Raw genomic sequence first — 22,741 nt, forward strand, 5'->3', positions numbered from 1 at the left:
AACAGCATTACCCTCCCACAACTCTGATAGGGTTGCCCTTATCCTTACCATCCCACCAACATCCACATCCAGAAGATCACAGACACTTTTACTACCATCTTCAGCGAAATGCCACCCCCAGACAAGTATTCCTGGCCCCTCTCTTGTCCATCTTCCGCAGGAACTGTTCCCTTTGGGACATCCTGGCCCACTCTTGCTTCACACCCCAACAGCGAAGGTGCATCACCTCTTCTCTCTGCCCCACCCCAACTATCCAAGGGCTCAAACATAGCTTCCAGCTGAAGCAACACTTCACCTGCACTTTCCAGAATCTAATCTACTTCATTTCCTGCTGACAATGTGGTCTCCTTCACATTGGGGAAAAGAAACGTAGACTTGCGTGACCCTTGGCAGAACAACTACGTTTTGCTCACAAAAAAGACCCTGAGCTACCTGTTGCCTGCCGCTTTAACACACCACCCTGTTCCCTTGCCAACATCTCTAGTTTGCTGCAGTGTTCCAGCAAAGCTCAACGCAAGCTGGAAGAGCAACACCTCATTTTCCGCTTGGGGACCCTGCAGCCCTCCAGACTCAATATCGAGTTCAATAATTTCAGGGCCTAAACTCTTCCATGTCTTAGCACTCCCCATCCAACACCCCACACACAAGGCCTTGTTATCACATAGCCTGCCATTGCACACTACCTATTATTAGTCACTAACAGTCTCCATTAACAACAATTCACCCTCCCAGCCTCATCATTATCAATTCCTTTGTCTATCCAATGGCTCTTCTCTCTGTTTGAACTCTATCCTATCATTTACTCCCTACCTCAACCCCCCCCCCTCCCTGTTTTCTGCATATAAGCTGATGTTTTCCCAGCTCTCCTCAGTTCTGAGGAACAGTCAGCAGAACTGAAACATTAATCTGACCTTTTCTCTCACAGATCCTGCTTGACCTGCTGTACTTTTCCAGAAACTTCTGTTTTTCTTCCTGATTTACAGCATCTGCAGTTCTTTTGGTTTTTACCACTTAGAGCTTTTCTTTTGCCTCTTCAAAAAGCTCCAAGTTAGTTAAATTGATGTTTCATAATAACCCTTTTCCACATGACAACTGATTCTATCCTAAATAATTGTTTCCAGAAGCTTCCCAACTACTGAAGTTAAACTGACAGGCCTATAATTACTGGGGTTATCCTTGCAATCTTTCTTGATCAAGGCCATAGTTTGCAAGTCTCCAGTCTTCTGGCATCTCGCCTGAGTCCAAGGAAGACTGAGAGATTGTGGTCAGTGCCCCCTCCCACAATTCCCACCCGCACTTACTTAAAATTTCCTTGGATGCATCTCACTCAATCCTGGTGCCTTGTCAACATTTAGTGCCATCAATCTATCTAAAACTACTTCCTTATTAATTTTGGACCCTTCTATCACCATGGACTGGGAATGTCCTCCTCTTGTAAAGACAGAAAAGATTTACAAGGATGTTGCCAGGTTGGAGACTTTGAGCGAAAGGGAGAAGCTGAATAGGCTGGGGCTATTTTTCTCTGGAGTGCTGGAGTCTGATGGGCGACCATTTAGAGGCTTATAAAATCATGAGGGATACGATAAACACCAGGTGTTTTTCCTAGAATGGGGAAGTCCGAGACTAAAGGGCGTAGGTTTAAGATGAACGAAGAAAGATTTGAAAGGGACCTAAGGGGCAACTTTTTCACACAGAGGGTGGTGCGTGTATGGAATGGGCTGCCAGAGGAAGTTGTGGAGGCTGGTACAATTGTAACACTTAAAAGGCATCTGTTTGGGAATAGGGAGCTTATGCCAAATGCTGGCAAATGGAGACTAGATTTATTTAGGATATCTGGTCAGCATGGACGAGTTGGACTGAAGGGACTGTTTCCATGCTATACAACTCTATTTCCTCTAAGCTGAAAACTGAAAGAACTGCGGATGCTGGAAATCAAACAAAAACAGAAATTGCTGCTAATTGTGGCATTAATTTCTGGAAGTTGCTGCCACACGCAGGCCTTGGAAACATGCAGCCTCTTAAAGGAGTTAGAGGGAATGCTGATACAATGTATTCGCTTAACATCTCTCCATGTACCCTGCCTCGATGTGTAAATATGTTTTGGGTCTCTAATTGGCCTTATTCCTCCTTTTAACTAGTCTTTTATTATTTACATGGCTGTTGAAGACTCTGTCATTTCCCTTTAGGTTAAACATCCGGAAGTAGGAGCAGGAGTGGGCCTTTAAGCCCCTTGAACCTGCTCTGCCACTTGAAATGATCATGCCTGATCTCACCTCGGCCATACTGTACTTTATTGCCCTTTGCACATAACCTCTCAATCCATTACTAATTAAAAATCTACTACCTCCTCCTAAAAATTTACTCCATGTCCCAGCATCCACCACAGATATGGGACCCTTTTAAGAGAAGTAATTTCTCCTCATCTCTGATTTGAATCTGCTACCCCTTAGCCTGAAAGTATGATGTCTGTTCTAAATGGTTTCCTCTTGTGGGACATTCTCTCTACATTTATTTTTGTCAAATCCCTTTAACATCTTAATTAGAACTCCTCTCATTCTTGTAAACTCCAAAGAGTGCTCAATCTCTCCTCATAAAACACACCTCTCACATCTGGACTCAATCTAGTCAATGTCCTACTTGTCTTTTCTCATAATTCCTCTTTGATTCTCTTATTTACTTTTTCACTTTTCCTCTAAACCTTTGGTATTCCTATTGGAACAAAAACAAAGTTGCTGGAAAAGGTCAGCAGGTCTGGCAGCATCTGTGAAGAAAAAAATCAGAGTGAATGTTTCGGGTCCGGTGACCCTTAATCAGAACTGATGGTGCTGGGAAACATCGGTTTATATGCAGAAAATAGGGTGGGGTGTGGGGTAGGGAGTCAACGATAGAATAGAGCCTAAAGAGAGAGAGGAAACTAGTTTTAGCAAATACTCGGTCAAACACCAGGAGTGACAGTGAAATTAATGTTGGTGGGCAAGAAGAAAGATTGGAACGGTATTGCTGTTGGTTCTGAATTGTATTTTCTGCCTTAACACCAACACTTTTTCTTTAGTTTTTACCTACTCTTGTCATCCTGAGAACTATGGATTTGTTTGTACTCCCTTTCCATTTGAGGGAATATACTTGGATTGTACCAAAAACCATCTGCTTTTTGAAAGTAGCCCACTATCTAGTTATTGTTTTTCCCACATGTTATCGACCTCCTGTGCTGTAACTTACAGGGCTATGGATGAAAAGCTAGAAAATGGAAGTAGGCTGCATGGCTTTTCTTTCTCTGCTTTCTGAATAATTGGAAATGGAAGTAAATCTTTGCTTCACCTGGAAAGGGATTTGAGATCTTGAACTACAAAGAAACAGAATGTAAGAGGTGCCTTGGAAAGGAGAGGGGCTATGGGGGTGACTGGGGAATGGAAAGCCTCATTAGTGTACCACACTGGAAATAAAGCCTCACAATTCCCAGAGTGATCACAGAAGTGAAATATTTTGAAAAGTAGAATTGCAGAATTCCCCAACTTATCTCTTTTTCATACTCGGGTTGACAGAAAGCATGGACTACACTTCTGCACTCAAAAATACTCTTATTACAACTAAATAGATTCTCGCTGCAATAAACAATTATGAACCTTTGACCTAAGATAATGAAATGTGAGGCTGGATGAACACAGCAGGCCCAGCAGCATCTCAGGAGCACAAAAGCTGACGTTTCGGGCCTAGACCCTTCATCAGCGAGGGTGATGGGGTGAGGGTTCTGGAATAAATAGGGAGAGAGGGGGAGGTGGACCGAAGATGGAGAGAAAAGAAGATAGGTGGAGAGGAGGGTGTAGGTGGGGAGGTGACACTTCCGCCATCTACAATCCGACCCCACCACCCAAGACATTTTTCCATCCCCACCCCCGTCTGCTTTCCGGAGAGACCACTCTCTCCGTGACTCCCTTGTTCGCTCCACACTGCCCTCCAACCCCACCACACCCGGCACCTTCCCCTGCAACCGCTGGAAATACTACACTTGCCCCCACACCTCCTCCCTCACCCCTATCCCAGGCCCCAAGATGACTTTCCACATTAAGCAGAGGTTCACCTGCACATCTGCCAATGTGGTATACTGCATCCACTGTACCCGCTGTGGCTTCCTCTACATCGGGGAAACCAAGCAGAGGCTTGGGGACCGCTTTGCAGAACACCTCCGCTCAGTTCGCAATAAACAACTGCACCTCCCAGTCGCAAACCATTTCTACTCCCCCTCCCATTCTTTAGATGACATGTCCATCATGGGCCTCCTGCAGTGCCACGATGATGCCACTCGAAGGTTGCAGGAACAGCAACTCATATTCCGCTTGGGAACCCTGTAGCCCAATGGTATCAATGTGGACTTCACCAGCTTCAAAATCTCCCCTTCCCCCACCGCATCCCAAAACCAGCCCAGTTCGTCCCCTCCCTCCACTGCACCACACAACCAGCCCAGCTCTTCCCCTCCACCCACTGCATCCCAAAACCAGTCCAACCTGTCTCTGCCTCCCTAACCTGTTCTTCCTCTCACCCATCCCTTCCTCCCACCCCAAGCACCTCCATCTCCTACCTACTAACCTCCTCCCACCTCCTTGACCTGTCCGTCTTCCCTGGACTGACCTATCCCCTCCCCACCTATACTCTCCTCTCCACCTATCTTCTTTTCTCTCCATCTTTGGTCCGCCTCCCCCTCTCTCCCTATTTATTCCAGAACCCTCACCCCATCCCCCTCTCTGATGAAGGGTCTAGACCCGAAACGTCAGCTTTTGTGCTCCTGAGATGCTGCTGGGCCTGCTGTGTTCATCCAGCCTCACATTTCATTATCTTGGATTCTCCAGCATCTGCAGTTCCCATTATCACATGAACCTTTGACCTACTAGTTAAAACTTGAATTCCTTTATAAACTCCTCCTCCACACGTATACATGCAGACATGCACATAAAACCACGATAAAGACTGGAAAGGCAGTTCACTGGATCCTATGCAGAGGGTTTGCTGAAATGATAATTTTGCTGATCCAAACACTGCTTTGTGGTCTTCCTTTTCCAGAACGATTCATTTGTTTGCATGAAAGACAGGGTGGCTGGTTCCCACTTATACAGGTTGTTGATATTTCAATGAAAAATCACAGCTTACAGCAATTGGAAAGGGCAAATAAATTAGCTATCTTCAGGCTTAAGCTGCTTTTTATTGTGGAGCAAAATTCAGCTGCTTTGCTTTTAGTGATCCGCAGGTTTCTCCCAGACATTGTCAGTCCCAAGCTGTTCATCTGCAATTCGATCATTGTAGACAGGCGGAGCCAGTGTTATCAGTAACTGGCCACTAGCCCACAGGCCAATTCAGGTACTCTCAACTGCTGGAGTTCCAATCGCACACAACTCTCTGGCCTCAACTCATCTGTAAGTGGGTGAGAGATAATGGGAACTGCAGATGCTGGAGAATTCCAAGGTAATAAAATGTGAGGCTGGATGAACACAGCAGGCCAAGCAGCAAATCAGGAGCACAAAAGCTGACGTTTCGGGCCTAGACCCTTCATCAGAGAGGGAGATGGGGAGAGGGAACTGGAATAAATAGGGAGAGAGGGGGAGGCGGACCGAAGATGGAGAGTAAAGAAGATAGGTGGAGAGAGTATAGGTGGGGAGGTAGGGAGGGGATAGGTCAGTCCAGGGAAGATGGACAGGTCAAGGAGGTGGGATGAGGTTAGTAGGTAGCTGGGGGTGCGGCTTGGGGTGGGAGGAAGGGATGGGTGAGAGGAAGAACCGGTTAGGGAGGCAGAGACAGGTTGGACTGGTTTTGGGATGCAGTGGGTGGGAGGGAAGAGCTGGGCTGGTTGTGTGGTGCAGTGGGGGGAGGGGACGAACTAGGCTGGTTTAGGGATGCAGTAGGGGAAGGGGAGATTTTGGTTTCCACTACTGCTTGAATAAGCGACTGTGTTAACAGGACTTCCGATGCTTTTGAAATATGCAGCAATCCTTGGGTTATAAATCAGTCCTTTTGGCATTTCAGTCTGTGATCAGAAAATAAATTAAAAGATTATAATCCTTACAGAATGAATTCCAGTGTGACATAAGAAACAGAGTGCTCAGTAGGGAAGGGAAGATGTGTTTAGTGATGTTATCTCACACTGGAGTTGGTGAAAATGGTGTTTAATCTGTTGACCACAGTCCACGTGAATTCTGTTGTGCTTGGAGAAGTGGTAGGCAGAGAAGAAATAGATCAGACTTGGTTGATGGTCCTGTCAACCACGCTGAAAGGTTGGTGTAAAACCTTCGATCAAGGACAAAGGAAAATGTTCTGAAGTACAAGGATGATTGGTTATATTGCCTGATCAGATTTGACAGAAAAAGTTGAGATTTTTTTACAGAAAGCAGGTTGCAAGAAAGTATAATCAATGTACCTATAGATACCAGTTGGTTTGTTTTTTCTTTATTCCGTTGTGGGACATGGGCATCACTGGGCCAGCATTTTCTGTTCATCCTTAGTTACCCTTAGGAAAGTGGTTGTGAGTTGCCTTCTTGAACTGCTACAGCCCATGAGCTTTTACCAGACCCACAATGGGAGCAAATTCCAGGATTGAATAGTGTACTGAACTTTAATTATAGTCCATTGTCAGAGATGGAGAAGTCGAGGATGGGCAAAAATGAAACTTCCTAGTCTGGGTTGAGAGCAGGAAGCTGCAACGATAGCTAATATCAGAAAAAGGTGAGTAAGTGGGCCCCATGTAAAGCTGGAATGTGGAATACTTCACATTGCAGAAACAGATTAGGTGATCATTTTCATTTTGCAGTTTGTGGGCTATTTTATGTAAAATCGGAATGCCGCGTTACAGTACCAACATAAGCTGATACTTTGTTTGAATCAATATATTTCATAAGATGTGGGCATAGCTGGCTAGTCCAGCATTTATTGCCCCTCTTAATTATCTTTGAAAAGGCGGTGGTCTTGAACTACTGCAATCCGTACAAATTTATGCAATTGACCTCAAAAGTGATTTGAGGTGCCATTATATATGCTATATAAAATGAGAGGCTTTTTTCAAGCTTCTTGACACTGCCAATTTTGAATCTAATTGGCCCCTTTCTCTCAGATTCCAAGGGATTTTAAGTTACTAATTGTTTTGTTGTGTGTGATCTTGTCAAATCTTTACTGAAATACATTTTGGTTCTGGCAAATGTACTGTCCTCATTAAGTCTGCTTTATTATTTCCTGAAAGAACTGAATGAAGTTCATCAGAAATATTCTTCTCTCAAAATCCATGCTGTTTCCTTGATCAGTTTCTCTGAATGACTATTTATACTTGATGTCAGAAATTTTTCCATCAATATCCTCCCACTGAGATTAGGCCTATAATTACTTGATCTATCCTCCCCCCTTTTTAAACCACAGCACAATGGGAGCTGTCGTCCAATACTCCACCTATAGTGAGAGAATTAGAAATGATGGTCAAAGCCTCCATTGTTTATTCCTTTGCTTTCCCCAGCATATGTGATATATATTGCATCTGGTATGTATTTCATCTGGGCCTGGTGAATTATCTACTTGCAACAAAGCTAAATGCTTAACATTACACACACAAGTAAGCGTAAAGCTGGCTATTTGGTGATAACTCTCAATATTTTTTAAGCTGCCATCCACAAACTTTATTATTGGATGAGTAAATTAACTGATTTAAAAGCAGAAAGTGCTGAAGAGTTTTAGCAAGTTCAGCAGCAGTAGTGTAGGGAGAAACAACAGTAGCACAAACAAAAACAAATTACTTGAAAAAATCAGCAAGTCTGGCAACATCTGTGGAGAGAAACAAAGTTAATGTTTTGGCCCAATGACTCTTCTGCAGAACTGAAAAAAGTCACACTAGACTAAAGACGTTAACTGTTCCTGTCCACAGATACTGCTATTCTTCTCCAGCACTTTGCATTTTTTCCCTCAGATCTCCAGCAACTGCAGTATTTTGTTTTTATAACTAATCGGGTGAGGTTCTACATTGTTTCCCAGGCACACTACTTAGGTATCAGCTTCATGTGTAAGTCTTTTCGTGCATTCTGAGTGACCCTTGACCTGATCCAACTTGAACTAACCAAAAGGAGATCAGGATGATCCAAAATCCAACACTGACTAAGTCCTGATGTTGGCAGTTTTTGGATGCTGTTTCCTCTGTGATACATTTGTGAAAGTTGGGATAGGTTGAAGAGAAATAGGAGACTTCTGTTTTCTTGAAGGTTGTGCAAATGTGCCTGTAAAAATTGCTAACTGTTCTTTTTTTTTAGCATGTAATCCCAGCTTCTATTGAAAACAGCACTGCAGCTCAACCATGGCAATTCCTGCAGCACCACCAAGCTACGCTGAGGTGATGGCGAGTAAGGAACAGCTATTCTCAAGCCAGCAGTCTTACTCCAGACAGCAGCCTTATCCAGGCCAGCATTCTTACCCTATGCAACAGCCTTATCCAGGCCAGCATTCTTACCCTATGCAACAGCCTTATCCAGGCCAGCATTCTTACCCGATGCAACAGCCTTATCCAGGCCAGCAGCCAGGGCCGCAACCGCCGACAATGCCTGTGCATCCTAGCTGGACATTTGTGCAGCCTAACCCTGGTGAGTATTTACCCTCTACGATCCAATGATTTGCAAAGCCCGTCTGTGCTGGAAGAATACAAATGTATTCAGCGTCTTGAGCTTGTTCTGCCACTCAGTTAGATCATAGCCAATCTGTTGCACAGCTCCATTGCACCACCTGGGTTCCATAATCCTGACAAGTCTTCCCCCAAAAAAGCCCTGTCAATTCCAGTTTTGAAATTTTGAACTGATACCAGTCGCAGCAGCTTTTGTGTGGGAGAGAGTTCCAGACTTCCCATTCCTGTTGTGAACAGTGCTCCTCCTTCTGACCCTACTTCTGTTCTTGTGTTCCAAAGACAATGAACTGAATTTCTGTTTGAAAACCAGGCTGGAAATAGCATTTCAGTCAGCATTGAATAAGTAATTAAAAGGGAGAAACTTGCAGGGTTATGTGGCCAAGGGCAGAACAGTAAGGAACTAACTGAATAGCTCTTTCAGAGAACTAACACAGGAACAAATGACCCCCTGTTCAGTCCAAAATGACAATTTTCCAAACTGCTTTCATCAAGGTCATAGAATCCTACAGTGTGGAAACAGGTCCTTCGGCCCAACAAGTCCACACTGACCCACAGAGCACCCCACCCAGACCCATTCCCCTATAAACCCATCTAATCTACATATCCCTGAACACTAAGGGCACTAAGACGAAGGTAGGTGAGGACCTGGAAACAATCATTATTATGGAAGAGGTAATGTTGGGCAAGCTAATGGAGCTAAGGATTGATAAGTCTCCTAGCCCTGATGGAATGCATCCCAGGGTACTAAAAGAGATAGCGGGAGAAATAACAGGTGTTGGCAGTAATTTTCCAAAATTTGCTGGACTCTGGGGCAGTTCCAGCAGATTGGAAAACAGCAAGTGTAACGCCACTGTTTAAAAAGGGAGGTAGACAAAAGATGGGGAATTACAGACTGGGTAGCTTAACCTCTGTAGTGGGGAAGATGCTTGAGTCCATTATCAAGGAAGAAATAGCAAGGCATCTCGATAGAAATTGTTCCGTTGGGCAGATGCAGTATGGATTCATGAAAGGCAGGTCATGCTTGACAAATCTTTTGGAATTCTATGAAGACATTACAAGCAAGGTGGACAATGGGGATCCAGTGGATGTGGTGTACCTAGATTTCTAAAAGGCCTTCAACAAGGTGCCACACAAGAGGCTGCTGCATAAGATAAGGATGCATGGCATTAGGGGAAAAGTATTAGCATGGATAGAGGATTGGTTGACTAACAGGAAGCAAAGAATGGGGATAAATGAGTGCTATTCTGGCTGGCAGTCAGTGACTAGTGGTGTGCTTCAGGGATCGGTGTTGGGGTCACAATTATTTACAATTTATAAAGATGATTTGGAATTAGGGATCACGTGTAGGGTGTCAAAGTTTGCAGATGACACTAAGATGAGTGGCAGGGCAAAGTGTGCAGAGGAACATAGATACATTCAGTGAGTAGGCAAAGGTCTGACAGATGTAAATAAATGTGAAGTCATACATTTTGGTAGGAGTAATAGTAAAAGGGATTATTACTTGAATGGTAAAAGGTGCAATGCAGAGGGACCCGGGCGTCCTTGTGCATGAGTCACAGAAGGTTGGTCTGCAGGTACAACAAGTTATTAGGAAGGCAAACGGGATTTTGTGCTTCATTGCTAAAGGGATTGAGTTTAAAAGCAGAGAGGTTATGTTGCACACATGAGGCCACACCTGGAGTACTGTGATGTCTCCTTAATTGAGGAAGGATGTACTGGCACTGGAGTGGGTGCAGAGGAGATTCACTAGGTTGATTCCGGAGTTGAGGGGGTTGGCTTATGAGGAGCGACTCAGTAGATTGGGCTTATATTCATTGTAATTCAGAAGATTGAGAGGTGATCTTATAGAAACATAAATTTATGAAGGGAATAGATAAGGTAGAAGTAGAGAGGATGTTCCCACCAGCAGGTGAAGCTGGGACAAGAGGGCATAGCCTCAACATTAGAGGGAGCAGATTTAGGACTGAATTGAGAAGGAACTTCTTCACCCAGAGGGTTGTTAATCTATGGAATTTCTTGCCCAGTGAAGTAGTTGACGCTAGTTCGGTAAACATTTTTAAAGCTAAGGTAGATTTGTTTTGAACAATAAAGGAATTAAAGGATACGATGAGAACACGGGTAAGCCAACCTGAGTCCACAAAAAAGTCAGCCATGATCTTATTGAATGGTGGAGCAGGCTCGACGGACCAAACGGCCTATTCCTGCTCCTAGTTCTTATGTAATTTAGCATGGCCAGTTCACCTAACCTGCACATCTTTGGGTTATGGGAGGAAACCCACGCAGACATGGGGAGAACATGCAAACTCCACACAGTCGCCTGAGGGTGGAATTGAACCTGGGTCCCTGGCACTGTGAGGTAGTAATGCTAATCACTGAGCCACCGTGCCACCTTGAGTCTTCTCTATTGAATGTATACACGCAGTACGTTTTCTCTGTTTTAGATCTCCAACCTCCGTGTTTCATCTCTTTGTTTATCTAAAAGTAATGTCTTTTTGCAAATTTTACCCTTCTGTTGTGCAGTTACAGACCTGTCTCCACCAGTACTGCACCATAGTGTTATATAGCGGCAGTCCTGACCTCACCACACAGAGTACCCCAGTGTTTTACAGTATAATTGCTTGTTACCTGCAATGAGAGTATGAAATACGGAAGATGATTTGCAGGTTAGAATCTGTAATCCGGGTTCAGTGTTTGCCTTTTGATTTGCTCTGCAGGAAGTGGGTTCAGCAGTAGTTATGGGCCTTCCACGTTCAACCCATACTCTGATCCAAGCAGCACTGGGAGCATCAATGCATTTGCTGTAGACTCCTGGAGCAGCCAGAAGATACGACATGTCTTTATCCAGAAGGTATGTTGCTGACATCGAGCAAATCTGAGCAAATGTCTGTCAGAACAATCTGGAACTCACCTAGCCTTTCATCCTGTCTGTGACCCTGGTGCTGGCCCACCTCTGCGCACTCAATTCACTGTCCATCATCCCTCCCTCCCTCCATTGCCGCTCCCTGTTTTAACACCTTCATTTCCTTCCCTTCCTCCCTCCATCACTGCCGTCCCCCTCTCGTTCCTTCATTGCCATTCGTTCTTCCACCTCATTCATCTTCTCTACCCCCTGTCTCTCTCCTTTTCTAAGAATGGATCCTGCTGAGTGTGGGAAATGTTACGATATTACAAACTCATAATGGGCAGTGATTTTTGTATTCCAGGTTTATGCCATCTTGATGGCACAATTGTTGGTGACCTTTGGGATAGTGGCAGTCTTTACATTCTGGTAAGTCTCTTTATTCTGCTCTAAAAACTGTTCTGGTGATTAATTAACTTTGTGATTGTTTCTCTCCCCCATCCCTAACAGACTGAATGGCTCAGTGAGGTCCCCAGTATAAGCTGTCACAAGAAGCAGGATCTGAGGCTTCAATAATTCTGCGAAATGGACAGCTCTCAAGTGAGGCACTGATGGGTGCTGCAGTGGATTGCCAAGTATCTTAATGAGACTATTTGTGGACTGTATCAACAGAAACAAATGGCAGACATTTGTTTCTTGAGACACCTTTATTGTGAATGCTTGGGTCAGCTCCAAATTTCAATCATGGGTTAGTTCACAGAGAGTCTGTGAAACTGGAGTGAGTACTCGCTTTGATTGGTTGACATCTTTATAAAGTTATAATTTTAAAAAATTCTTTCTTTCAATATCTGTATGTTTATTTGAACAGGAGTAGCAGTGTGAAATGAGGTAAATCTTTTATTGTCAGTATAACGGCTCCTACAAGATTGTACAGCAGCAGTTTCTTTCAAAACAGATTTTTGAATAGGTGGTTGGTGCATTTTAAGGTCTTTATTTCAAGTGCATATGGTTGTTATTTTGTGGCTCTTTGATCTTTATGTAGGGAAAACAGGTGAGTGGGCATGTAGGGAGCTATGGAATCAAAATGGGAGGTAGCACAGGAGTTGGTGGAGAGAGGGAGGGCTAGAGAACATAATAATAACCTTTAATACACATGTGACAAAGTCTCAGAGAACTAAGGTGGGCCATTCAACCCATCTTTGGCCACATCCAAACTGCTTTCTAGATCCCTGCAGAGGGATCTGGGTAGCCATGTCCACAGATCAATGAAGGTGGCAGTCCAGGTAGATAAGGTAGTAAAAAAGGATCACAGCATGCTTGCCTTCATTGGAAAAGGCATTGAGTATAAAGATAGATAAATTATACTGCAGCATTATATAACTTTAGTTAAGTGACATTTGGAATATTGCATACAGTCTGGTCACCACACCACCAGAAGGATGTGAATACTTTGGAGAGGGTACAGACAAGGTTTATGAGTATGTTGCTTGGCATGGAGGATATTAGCTGTGAAGAAAGGTTGGATAGATTGGGATAACACAGTACGGAGCTGGAAGAACACAGCAGGCCAGGCAGCATCAGAGGAGCAGGAAAGTCAACATTTCCGTTCAGGACCCTTCTTCTGAAGAAGGGTCCCAACCTGAAATGTCAACTTTCCTGCTCCTCTGATGCTGCCTGGTCTGCTGTGTTCTTCCAGCTCCATACTGTGTTATCTCTGACTCCAGCATCTGCAGTTTGAATAGACTGAGTTAGCTTTCACTGGAACACAGAAGGTTGAGGGCTAATCTGATACAAATTTATAAGATTGTGAATGACATGGACAGAGTGGAAAGTATGAGGCTTTTTCCCAGGATGGAGGGGGTCAATTACTTCGGAACATAGTTTCAAGGTGAGAGGGGGGTAGTTTAAAAAAATGTGCAAGGCATATTTTTCACACAAAGGCTGGTGAGTGCCTGGAATGCGTTGCCAGAGGAGGTGGTGGAAGCAGACACAATCGCAACGTTCAAGAAGCACCTGGGTAGATTCTTGACTAGGAAGGGAATTGAGAGGTACGGATCTTGTAAGTGAAGACAGTTTTAGTATGGAAGGGCAAAATGTGACAGCAGAGGCTTGGAGGGCCGAAGGGCCTGTTCCTATGCTGTATTGCTGTTTGTTCTTCTTTGCCTTTGTTTGTACCCTGGCCTCCCTAGCATGAAAATAGTGCCTGTGGGGTTCTGCTGAATTGGAAATTCCCTGAATTGAGCTTCCCACCTCGATGGCCTCGGTGAACACAGATATAGATTGATAGAACTGAGTTGTCCTTTTTCCAGTCTTTAACATTGATCAATCTGGATCTCTGTAGAGACTGGGTTGCCTTGTTTGTCTTCCCAGATGTAAGCAAATTGAGAAGACTGAGGTCATACTTTTTGCCTATCTAAGCAGTCCATTGATCTTTTCCTACAGTTTACATATTTCTTGCTCATTAACAATCACATGGCTTCAAGTATAAGCCTTTGTTTGAACACTTTCCAACATAACCCTTTGTTTCCTGCCACTGATTGTCTCTTATTCTTGTATAGAATCATACAGCATGGATACAGACCCTTCAGTCCAACTTGTCCATGCTAGCCAAGTTTACCAAACTAAACTAGGCCCACTTGCCTGCGTTTGGCCCATATCCCTCTAAACATTTCCTATTCATATACCTATTCAAATGTGTAACCTTACCTGCATCTACCACTTTTTCTGGCAGTTCATTCCACACATGAATCACCCTCTATGTGAAAAGGTCGCTCCTTGTGTCCCTTTATATTCTCACCTTAAAAATATGTCCCCTAGTTTTGAACTCCCCTACCCTAGGGAAAAGACCTTGGTTACTCACCTTTATTTATGCCTCATGAATGGAATTTTAGTTTTCTGATCAGTCTACCATGTAAAATCTTTGTCAAAAGCCTTGCTAACATTAGGTGAATAAACAAGCTACTTCCTTTATCAATCCTCCTTGCTCTCTTCTCAAATCAATTCAAGATAGTCATGATCTTCCCTTAATAAACCCATTATGACCGTCCTTGACCAATCTGTATTTCTCCAAATGTCAATTTATACTGCATGTTAGAACTTTTCCAATAATTTTCACACTATTCGAGGTTAGGTTAACTAGTCTGTAATTACTTAATCTATCTGACTCTCCCCTTTTCTTCTCCTCCTTCTCATTCTCATTCTTCAGCAATTCCTCAGACTCAAGGATCCACTTGTTTCCACTTTGTGGGAAGGGTTTTTCCTCTGGTGTGTGAATAGTCCAATCCTGGAATTACACAGTAGGACAGGTGTTATTTGATAAGGTGGGTGGTGGAATGCTGTGAATTCTACCTCGTTTTTCCACTGCTTGCACTTAGGTTCCATTGTTCCCCACTTGGTGATGCTTGAAGTGATTGGCAGATACTCCTCCTCCAGTTTGTGCATTCTGATGCAAGCATTTCCCATGCTTCGGTGGGGCTGTTGCATTTATTTAAGGAAGTGTGGCCTTGCAGCATTTCCTCTGCCCTCCTAGTGATTGCATTCCATTGCAGTGCTAAGCATTGAGCACTTGTTTTGGGAGTGTTGTGGCCCAGTGTGACCAGTGCTTCGATACTGGGGATATCGGCCTGGGAGTGGGGACTCACATTGCTACACTTAACCGGCCAGTAGATTTTCAGGATTTTGTGAAGTTAAGAGATGTGTGCATCACTGGGGCAGAATTTATTGCCTGTTCCTAACTGTCTTGAGAAGATGGTGAGTAAGATCAAAGAATAGTTTGTTTTTATTATTCATTCACGGGATATGGGTGTCACAGCAGGGCTGGCATTTATTGCCCATCCCTAAGTACTCTCGTGAAGGTGGTGTCTGCTTGAATTACTGCAGTGCTTGGGGCAAAAAAGACCCAGCCACACAGAAGGATGAAGATATATTTTCAAGTCAGGATGTTAAGTGTCTTGGAGGACAGCTTTCAGGTGATGGTGTTCGCATGTATCTGCTGTCCTTGCCCTTCTAGATGGTAGAGGCCATAGGTTTGGAAGGTATGTCAGAGGAGCCTTCATGAGTTGCTGCACTGTGATGATACATGCTGCTGCTACTGTGCATTTTAAGAAGTTTACCTTTATCCTCCACACACAGGCTAGAACAAAGAACAAAGAAAATTGCAGCACAGGAGCAGGCCCTTCGGCCCTCCAAACCTACACCGATCCAGATCCTCTATCTTAACCTGTCGCCTATTTTCCAACGAGCTGTATCCCTCTGCTCCCTGCCCATTCAAGTACCTGTCTAGATACATCTTAAATGACGCTATCATGCCTAACCCTACCACCTCCGCTGGCAATGCGTTCCAGGCACCCACCATCCTCTGTGTAAAGAACTTTCCACGCATATCTCCCTTAAACCTTTCCCCTCTCTCCTTGAAATCATGACCCCTAGTAATTGAGTCCCTCAGTCAGGGAAAAGCTTCTTGCTATCCATCCTGTCTATACCACTCATGATTTTGTAGGGCTCCATCAGGTTCCCCTCAACCTCCGTCTTTCTAATGTTAATAATCCTAATCTACTCAACCTCTCTTCATAGATAGCGCCCTCCATACCAGGCAACATACTGGTGAACCCGCTCTGTACCCTCTCCAAAGCATCCACATCTTTTTGGTAATGTGGCAACCAGAACTATACGCAGTATTCCAAATGTGGTTGAACCAAAGTCCTATACAACTGTAATAAGACCTGCCAACTCTTGTACTCTATGCCCCATCTGATGAATGAAAGCATGCCGTGAGCCTTCTTGACCACTCTATCAACCCGCGTTGCCACCTTCAGAGTACAGTGGACCTGAGCACCCAGATCTTTCTATGCATTAGTTTTCTCCAGGGCTTTTCCATTTACCGTATAATTCGCTCTTCATTATTTTCTGATGTGCTGTATCTCCCTTAGACTTCGTGCATTGTGGTGCCATTATTTAAAAAAGGTGGTAAGAAAAAGCCAGGAACTACTGACTATTGAGCCTGACATTGGTGGTGAATAAGTTGTTGGTAAGGATTCTGAGGGACAGGATTTGCATGTATTTGGAAAGGCAGTGTCAGATTGGGATAGACAATATAGCTTTGTGTTTGAGAAATGGTGTCTCACTAACTTGATAATAAAATGTGAGGCTGGATGAACACAGCAGGCCAAGCAGCATCTCAGGAGCACAAAAGCTGACGTTTCGGGCCGAGACCCTTCATCAGAGAGGGGGATGGGGAGAGGGAACTGGAATAAATAGGGAGAGAGGGGGAGGCGGACCGAAGATGGAGAGTAAAGAAGATAGGTGGAGAGCGTATAGGTGGGGAGGTAGGGAGGGGATAGGTCAGTCCAGGGAAGACGGACAGGTCAAGGAGGTGGGATGAGGTTAGTAGGTAGCTGGGGGTGCGGCTTGGGGTGGGAGGAAGGGATGGGTGAGAGGAAGAGCCGGTTAGGGAGGCAGAGACAGGTTGGACTGGTTTTGGGATGCAGTGGGTGGGGGGGAAGAGCTGGTCTGGTTGTGTGGTGCAGTGGGGGGAGGGGACGGACTAGGCTGTTTTAGGGATGCAGTAGGGGAAGGGGAGATTTTGAAACTGGTGAAGTCCACATTGATACCATATGGCTGCAGGGTTCCCAGGCGGAATATGAGTTGCTGTTCCTGCAACCTTCGGGTGGCATCATTGTGGCAGTGCAGGAGGCCCATGATGGACATGTCATCTAGAGAATGGGAGGGGGAGTGGAAATGGTTTGCGACTGGGAGGTGCAGTTGTTTGTTGCGAACTGAGCGGAGGTGTTCTGCAAAGCGGTCCCCAAGCCTCCGCTTGGTTTTCCCAATGTAGAGGAAGCCGCACTGGGTACAGTGGATGCAGTATACCACATTGGCAGATGTGCAGGTGAACCTCTGCTTAATGTGGAATGTTGCAGGAACAGCAACTCATATTCCACCTGGGAACCCTGCAGCCATATGGTATCAATGTGGACTTCACCAGTTTCAAAATCTCCCCTTCCCCTACTGCATCCCTAAACCAGCCTAGTTCGTCCCCTCCCCCCACTGCACCACACAACCAGCCCAGCTCTTCCCCCCCACCCACTGCATCCCAAAACCAGTCCAACCTGTCTCTGCCTCCCTAACCGGCTCTTCCTCTCACCCATCCCTTCCTCCCGCCCCAAGCCGCACCCCCAGCTACCTACTAACCTCATCCCACCTCCTTGACCTGTCCGTCTTCCCTGGACTGACCTATCCCCTCCCTACCTCCCCACCTATACTCTCTCCACCTATCTTCTTTACTCTCCATCTTCGATCCACCTCCCCCTCTCCCTATTTATTCCAGTTCCCTCTCCCCATCCCCCTCTCTGATGAAGGGTCTAGGCCCGAAACGTCAGCTTTTGTGCTCCTGAGATGCTGCTTGGCCTGCTGTGTTCATCCAGCCTCACATTTTATTATCTTGGAATTCTCCAGCATCTGCAGTTCCCATCATCTCTCACTAACTTGATTGAGTTTTTTGAAGAAGTGACAAAGAAGGTTGATAAAGGCAGAGTGGTGGATGTTGTCTATATGAACTTTAGTGAGGCGTTCAACAAGTGTGTGCGTGTGGCAGACTGGTTAACAAGGTTAGATCATATGGACTTCAGGGAGACCTAGCCATTTGCATACAAAATTGGCTTGAGAGTAGCAGGCTGATTGTAGTGTTTTTTGGACTGGAACTGTGACCAGCTGTGCACTACAAGGATTAATGCTGGGTCCATTGCTCTTTGTCATTTATATAAATGATTTGGATGTGAATATAGGAGATATGTTTAGTAAGTTTGCAGATGTCATCAAAATTGGTGGTGTAGTGGACAGTAACGAAGGTTATCTCAGAGTTCAATGGGACCCTGATCCGATGAGCTGAGAAGTGGCAGATGAAGTTTAATTTAGATAAGTGTGTTTGCATTTGAGGGGGCAGTGATGGCCTAATAATATTATCACTAGACTGTTAATCTGAGACCTAGATAATATTCTGGGACCAAGGTTTGAATCCTGCAGTGGCAAATGGAGGAATTTTAATTTTAAAGAAAAAAATCTGGAAGTTGACCATAATTCTATTGTCGAGTGTTGGAAAAACCCATCTTGTTCATTAATGTCCTTTAGAGAGGGAAGCTGCCATCCTTACCTGGTCTGTGACTCCAGACCCACCCCAATGTGACTGACTCTTAACTACCCTCTTGGCAATTAGGGATGGGCAACAAGTGCTGGCTTAACCAGCAATGTCCTCATCCCATGAATGAATAAAAAAAATTTCATAAGGCAAATCAAGGCAGGACTTAGGTACTTAATAGTAGGGTTCTGTGGAATGTTGCCTCACAAAAAGACCTTGGGGGTGCAGGTTCATAGTTTGTTGAAAGTAGAGTCACAGGTAGACAGAGTAATGAAGATTGCTTGTGGTACACTTGTCTTTATTGATCAGTGCAGTGAATATAGAAGTTCGGATGTCATGGTGTGGTTGCACAGGAAGCTGCCACGTTTGGAATACTGTGTTCAGTTCTTCCTGCTATGGGAAAGATGCAGAAAAGATTTACAAGGATGTTGATGGGATTGGAGGGTTTGAGCTATAGGGAGAGGCTCAATAGACTAGGGCTGTTTTCCCTGGAGCCTCCCAGGCTGAGGGATGACCTTGTAGAAGTTTATGAAATCATGAAGGCCCTGGATAGGGTGACTAGCCAAGAACATTTTCCAGGATAGGGGAGTCCAAAATTAGAGGGCACAGATTTCGGGTGAGAGGGGAAAGATATAAAAGGGACCAAAGGGGCAACCTCTTCACACAGAGGGTGGTGCGTATATGGAATGAGCTGCCGAAGGAAGTGGTGGAGGCTCATGCAATTACAATATTTCAAAAGCATCTGGATACATACATGAATAGGAAGGATTTACAGGGTTGTGGTCCAAATGCTGGCAAATGGGGCTAAATTAATTTCTGACATCTGGCCAACATTGACAAATTGGACCAAAGAGTCTATTTCCATGTTGTACAACTCTGCCTTTTTGAACATTTTTGGATTATGCCATGTCAGAATACCAGTTTGTGTTTCTGACTGAGTTGTGACTTAATTTTCAGCTGAACATTCAAAGATGAATAAATTCAGTGTATGTTTCTGCTTCCCTGCACAGTGACCCAGTCAGAACGTACGTGCGGAACAATCATATTTTGTACTACACCTCTTTGTAAGTGAAAATTTCTTCCTGTTGTCTCTTGACACTATGAAGGAAGTGTTTAATGGAACATTGAGACTACTGTTTTAAATTTTTCGATCTAGGTTTCTGTGTAGTACTCCAAAGGTCCATTTGCTAAGCAGCATGCAGAATTTAAAGTGCAGAGACACACTGTTTGACCCAGTTGACCTTTGCAGATTGTGCAGTGACTCCACTTGAATTCTTCAATCTCAAACTGGATGTGGGAGCGGCTGCAGTTCTCATCAATGTCTCCCTCAGCAATGACCCCACCACTCTCCTCACTTCCTTCTATCTTCGCGTTGCCAAGAAGGTCTTTTATTTTGTTCTAGGGTTCTGGATGTTAGAACAAAGAACCTTCGGCCCTTCAAGCCTGCGCCGATCCAGATCCTCTATCTAAACCTGTCAACTATTTTCTAAGGGTCTGTGTCCCTTTGCTCCCTGCCTGTCCATGTACCTGTCCAGATACATCTTAAAATACACTATCGTGTCTGTGTCTACCACCTCCGCTGGCAATGCGTTCCAAGCACCCACCAGCCTCTGCAGAAAGAACTTTCCACGCGTATCTCCCATAAACCACCTTCCTCTCACTTTGAACTCATGACTCCTAGTAATTAAGTCTCCTGCTCTGGGAAAAAGCTTCTTGCGATCCACCTTGTCTGTTCCCCTCATGATTTTGTAGACCTCAGTCAGGTCCTCCTCAATCACCATCTTTCTACTGAAAATAATCCTAATCAACTCAACCTTTCTTCATAGCTAGCGCCCTCCATACTAGGCAACACCCTGGTGAACGTCCTCTGCACCCTCTCCAACGTATCCAAATCCTTTTGGTAATGTGGCGACCAGAACTGTATGCAGGACTCTAAATGTGGCCGAATGAAAGTTTTATACAACTGTAACATGACCTGTCAACTCTTGTACTCAATACCACGTTGCTGACAAAACTACAGTATAAATTGCACCCCATTGTGATTGTTGAGCCCACTCCCAACAGTTGAATGAATCTCTGATTTTCACTCTCCCTGCCCACAAATGGGGATTGTCTACCTCACAGACACTCCATAGACTCGTGGTAGTCACTGTTGTGGATATTTCCATATGCTGCAGTGAAGATGAACCAGTTTTCTGTAGATGTTCCTTTAAACAGTTCCCAGAGTTAAAGTTTTCATAAATCTATGAATCTCTTGGCAAAGCTGAAATACTTTTTGCTTTGTTTTCTCTCCAGTGCTGTCTTCATCACCACCTACCTCATTCTTGTCTGCTGTTCCGGAATCAGGTCAGTTCCAACTGAAACCTCTCACCAGCTTACACATTGCCACTTGCTGTGCTTTTGTTGTTCTTGCCACTTATGGCAATATCATGAACCCCTATTTGCCCGTTGACTCCCGGTCCCCTCCCTAACCCCACTCTACAGATCCTAATTTTCTTTGCTGTCCTATACAGAGTAGGAGATTTGAAATAGATTTGACATAGATTCCTGAGCTGGTTGAGCTCCAATAGCATCCCTTGTGTGCAATCAGTGTGACAGATGGATGATGTTGATAAGCCCCTGGCTTCAGCCTAGCTTGTCTTTAAGCTAACAAGGAGGGGCAGGCAGGGGTGCCAGTGGGCAACGAGGGTATCTTTGTTTAAATCAGAAAATGCTGAGGAAACCCAGCAAGTCTGGCACATCTGTGGACAGTGAAACAGGATTAACATTTTGAATCAGCTATGACTCTCCTTCAGGACCTGAATATCACTAATGCATGGCAGGTCAGGTAATATGTGCTGAAAGGGAAAAAATTGAGGTTATGTCTCATGTTGAATTTGCTCTAACGATAAGTCATTGAGCCAAAACATTAACCAGTTCTGCATGGTTACTGCCCGACTTGTGTACTGTATTCCTTTCCTCTCTGTTTTGGTCAGTAGCTAAGTTTGGAGACCTGCAGGCATTCAGCAGAGTCCAACTACCCAGGCATCTAGTGAACCAACCAAGAAACAATCCTTTCACAACATCACATACACTACCGTATTCATAGACATTTAAAAGGGATAATTTGAAAGCCATATACCAGGCAGAAAATTAAAAATCTCTGGGATCATTGTTTGCAGTTTTGTTCAGCTAGTTTAGTAGATTTTCTGTTTCTACTAAACTAACATTTTCTTCATTTCTTTCGATCTTTTCTTTTTGTCTTCATGCAGGAGACGCTATCCCTGGAACTTGATTCTGCTGGCAGTTTTTGTAAGTGCTTCTCGCAATGTTATTGAAGTTGAAAATGTCTGTATGATTGTGAACATTTATCTGCTAAATATCCCGTCATCTTCAGCAATTCCAGAGTTCCTAACATTAACTGAGGTCCTGTCTGTGCCTCAGGTCCATGTTAAAGATTCCATGATGTATTTGAAGAAGAGATTTTGAGCTGCGCTGCCCCCACCAACCCCCTTCCCCCGTGCCCTCCTGTCCTATGGTCAATATTTACGTCATGAAAAGATAATTTAGATATCACTGTGGGATCTTGCTGTGTAAATATTGGCTGCCACATTTCCTACGCTACGATAGTGACTTTGTTTAAAAAATATTGTCACTGGCTGGCAAAGTGCTTTGGTCACTCTAAAATTGATCCATAGTGGAGATATGGGGATTCTAAGGCCACAGTCAGATCAACCATGATCTTATTGAGTGGTGGAACAGGCTGGAGGGGCCAAATGGCCTACCCCTATAGTGACACTATGGAAGTGGAATTCTTTGTTTGTTAAAATTTTTTTTTCCGTCTTCTCCCACTTTTCCACTTGCCTGTTTGCTCCAATCTCTACTGTAGAGCAACATGAATAGCAGAAAGTGTCCTTCTATGAAACAGCTGGTGGGATCTTTTGCACTCACCAAAGAATGCAGATAGGACCTTGGGTGAACACTTTCTCTGAAAGGTGACCCCTCTAACTGGGCATATTGAACCCACAGTGGCCTTGCCTCTGGGGTGACAGTGTTACCCTCCGAGCTCAGCTGACCTGCAAACGGGCTGGTTTTACAGTTTGTTCTCTGGCCAGCAAACTGACTTGCCTGGATTCTACCTCACCAACCCCAAATT

General features: G+C 44.5%; 1 protein-coding gene across 7 annotated transcripts in view; it reads left to right on the top strand.

Moving 5' to 3' along the window:
* faim2a (Fas apoptotic inhibitory molecule 2a) overlaps positions 1–22,741 on the top strand; it is a 57,054-nt gene that overhangs the window by 4,336 nt on the left and 29,977 nt on the right. For 6 of the 7 annotated variants that reach the window (XM_048528670.2, XM_048528677.2, XM_048528678.2 and 3 more), the window contains exons 2-7: positions 8,271–8,597; positions 11,350–11,483; positions 11,839–11,903; positions 19,617–19,670; positions 20,902–20,952; positions 21,858–21,897. In XM_048528670.2, the coding sequence (XP_048384627.2) occupies positions 8,315–8,597; positions 11,350–11,483; positions 11,839–11,903; positions 19,617–19,670; positions 20,902–20,952; positions 21,858–21,897 (627 nt within the window). In that variant the 5' untranslated portion in view covers positions 8,271–8,314. Of the gene's footprint in view, positions 1–6,619; positions 6,709–8,270; positions 8,598–11,349; positions 11,484–11,838; positions 11,904–19,616; positions 19,671–20,901; positions 20,953–21,857; positions 21,898–22,741 lie in introns of those variants that run through there. The other variant, XM_048528673.2, reaches the window with a different exon arrangement.

This window comes from Stegostoma tigrinum, chromosome 5, assembly GCF_030684315.1.
Source record: "Stegostoma tigrinum isolate sSteTig4 chromosome 5, sSteTig4.hap1, whole genome shotgun sequence".
Classification (NCBI taxonomy): Eukaryota; Metazoa; Chordata; class Chondrichthyes; order Orectolobiformes; family Stegostomatidae; genus Stegostoma; species Stegostoma tigrinum.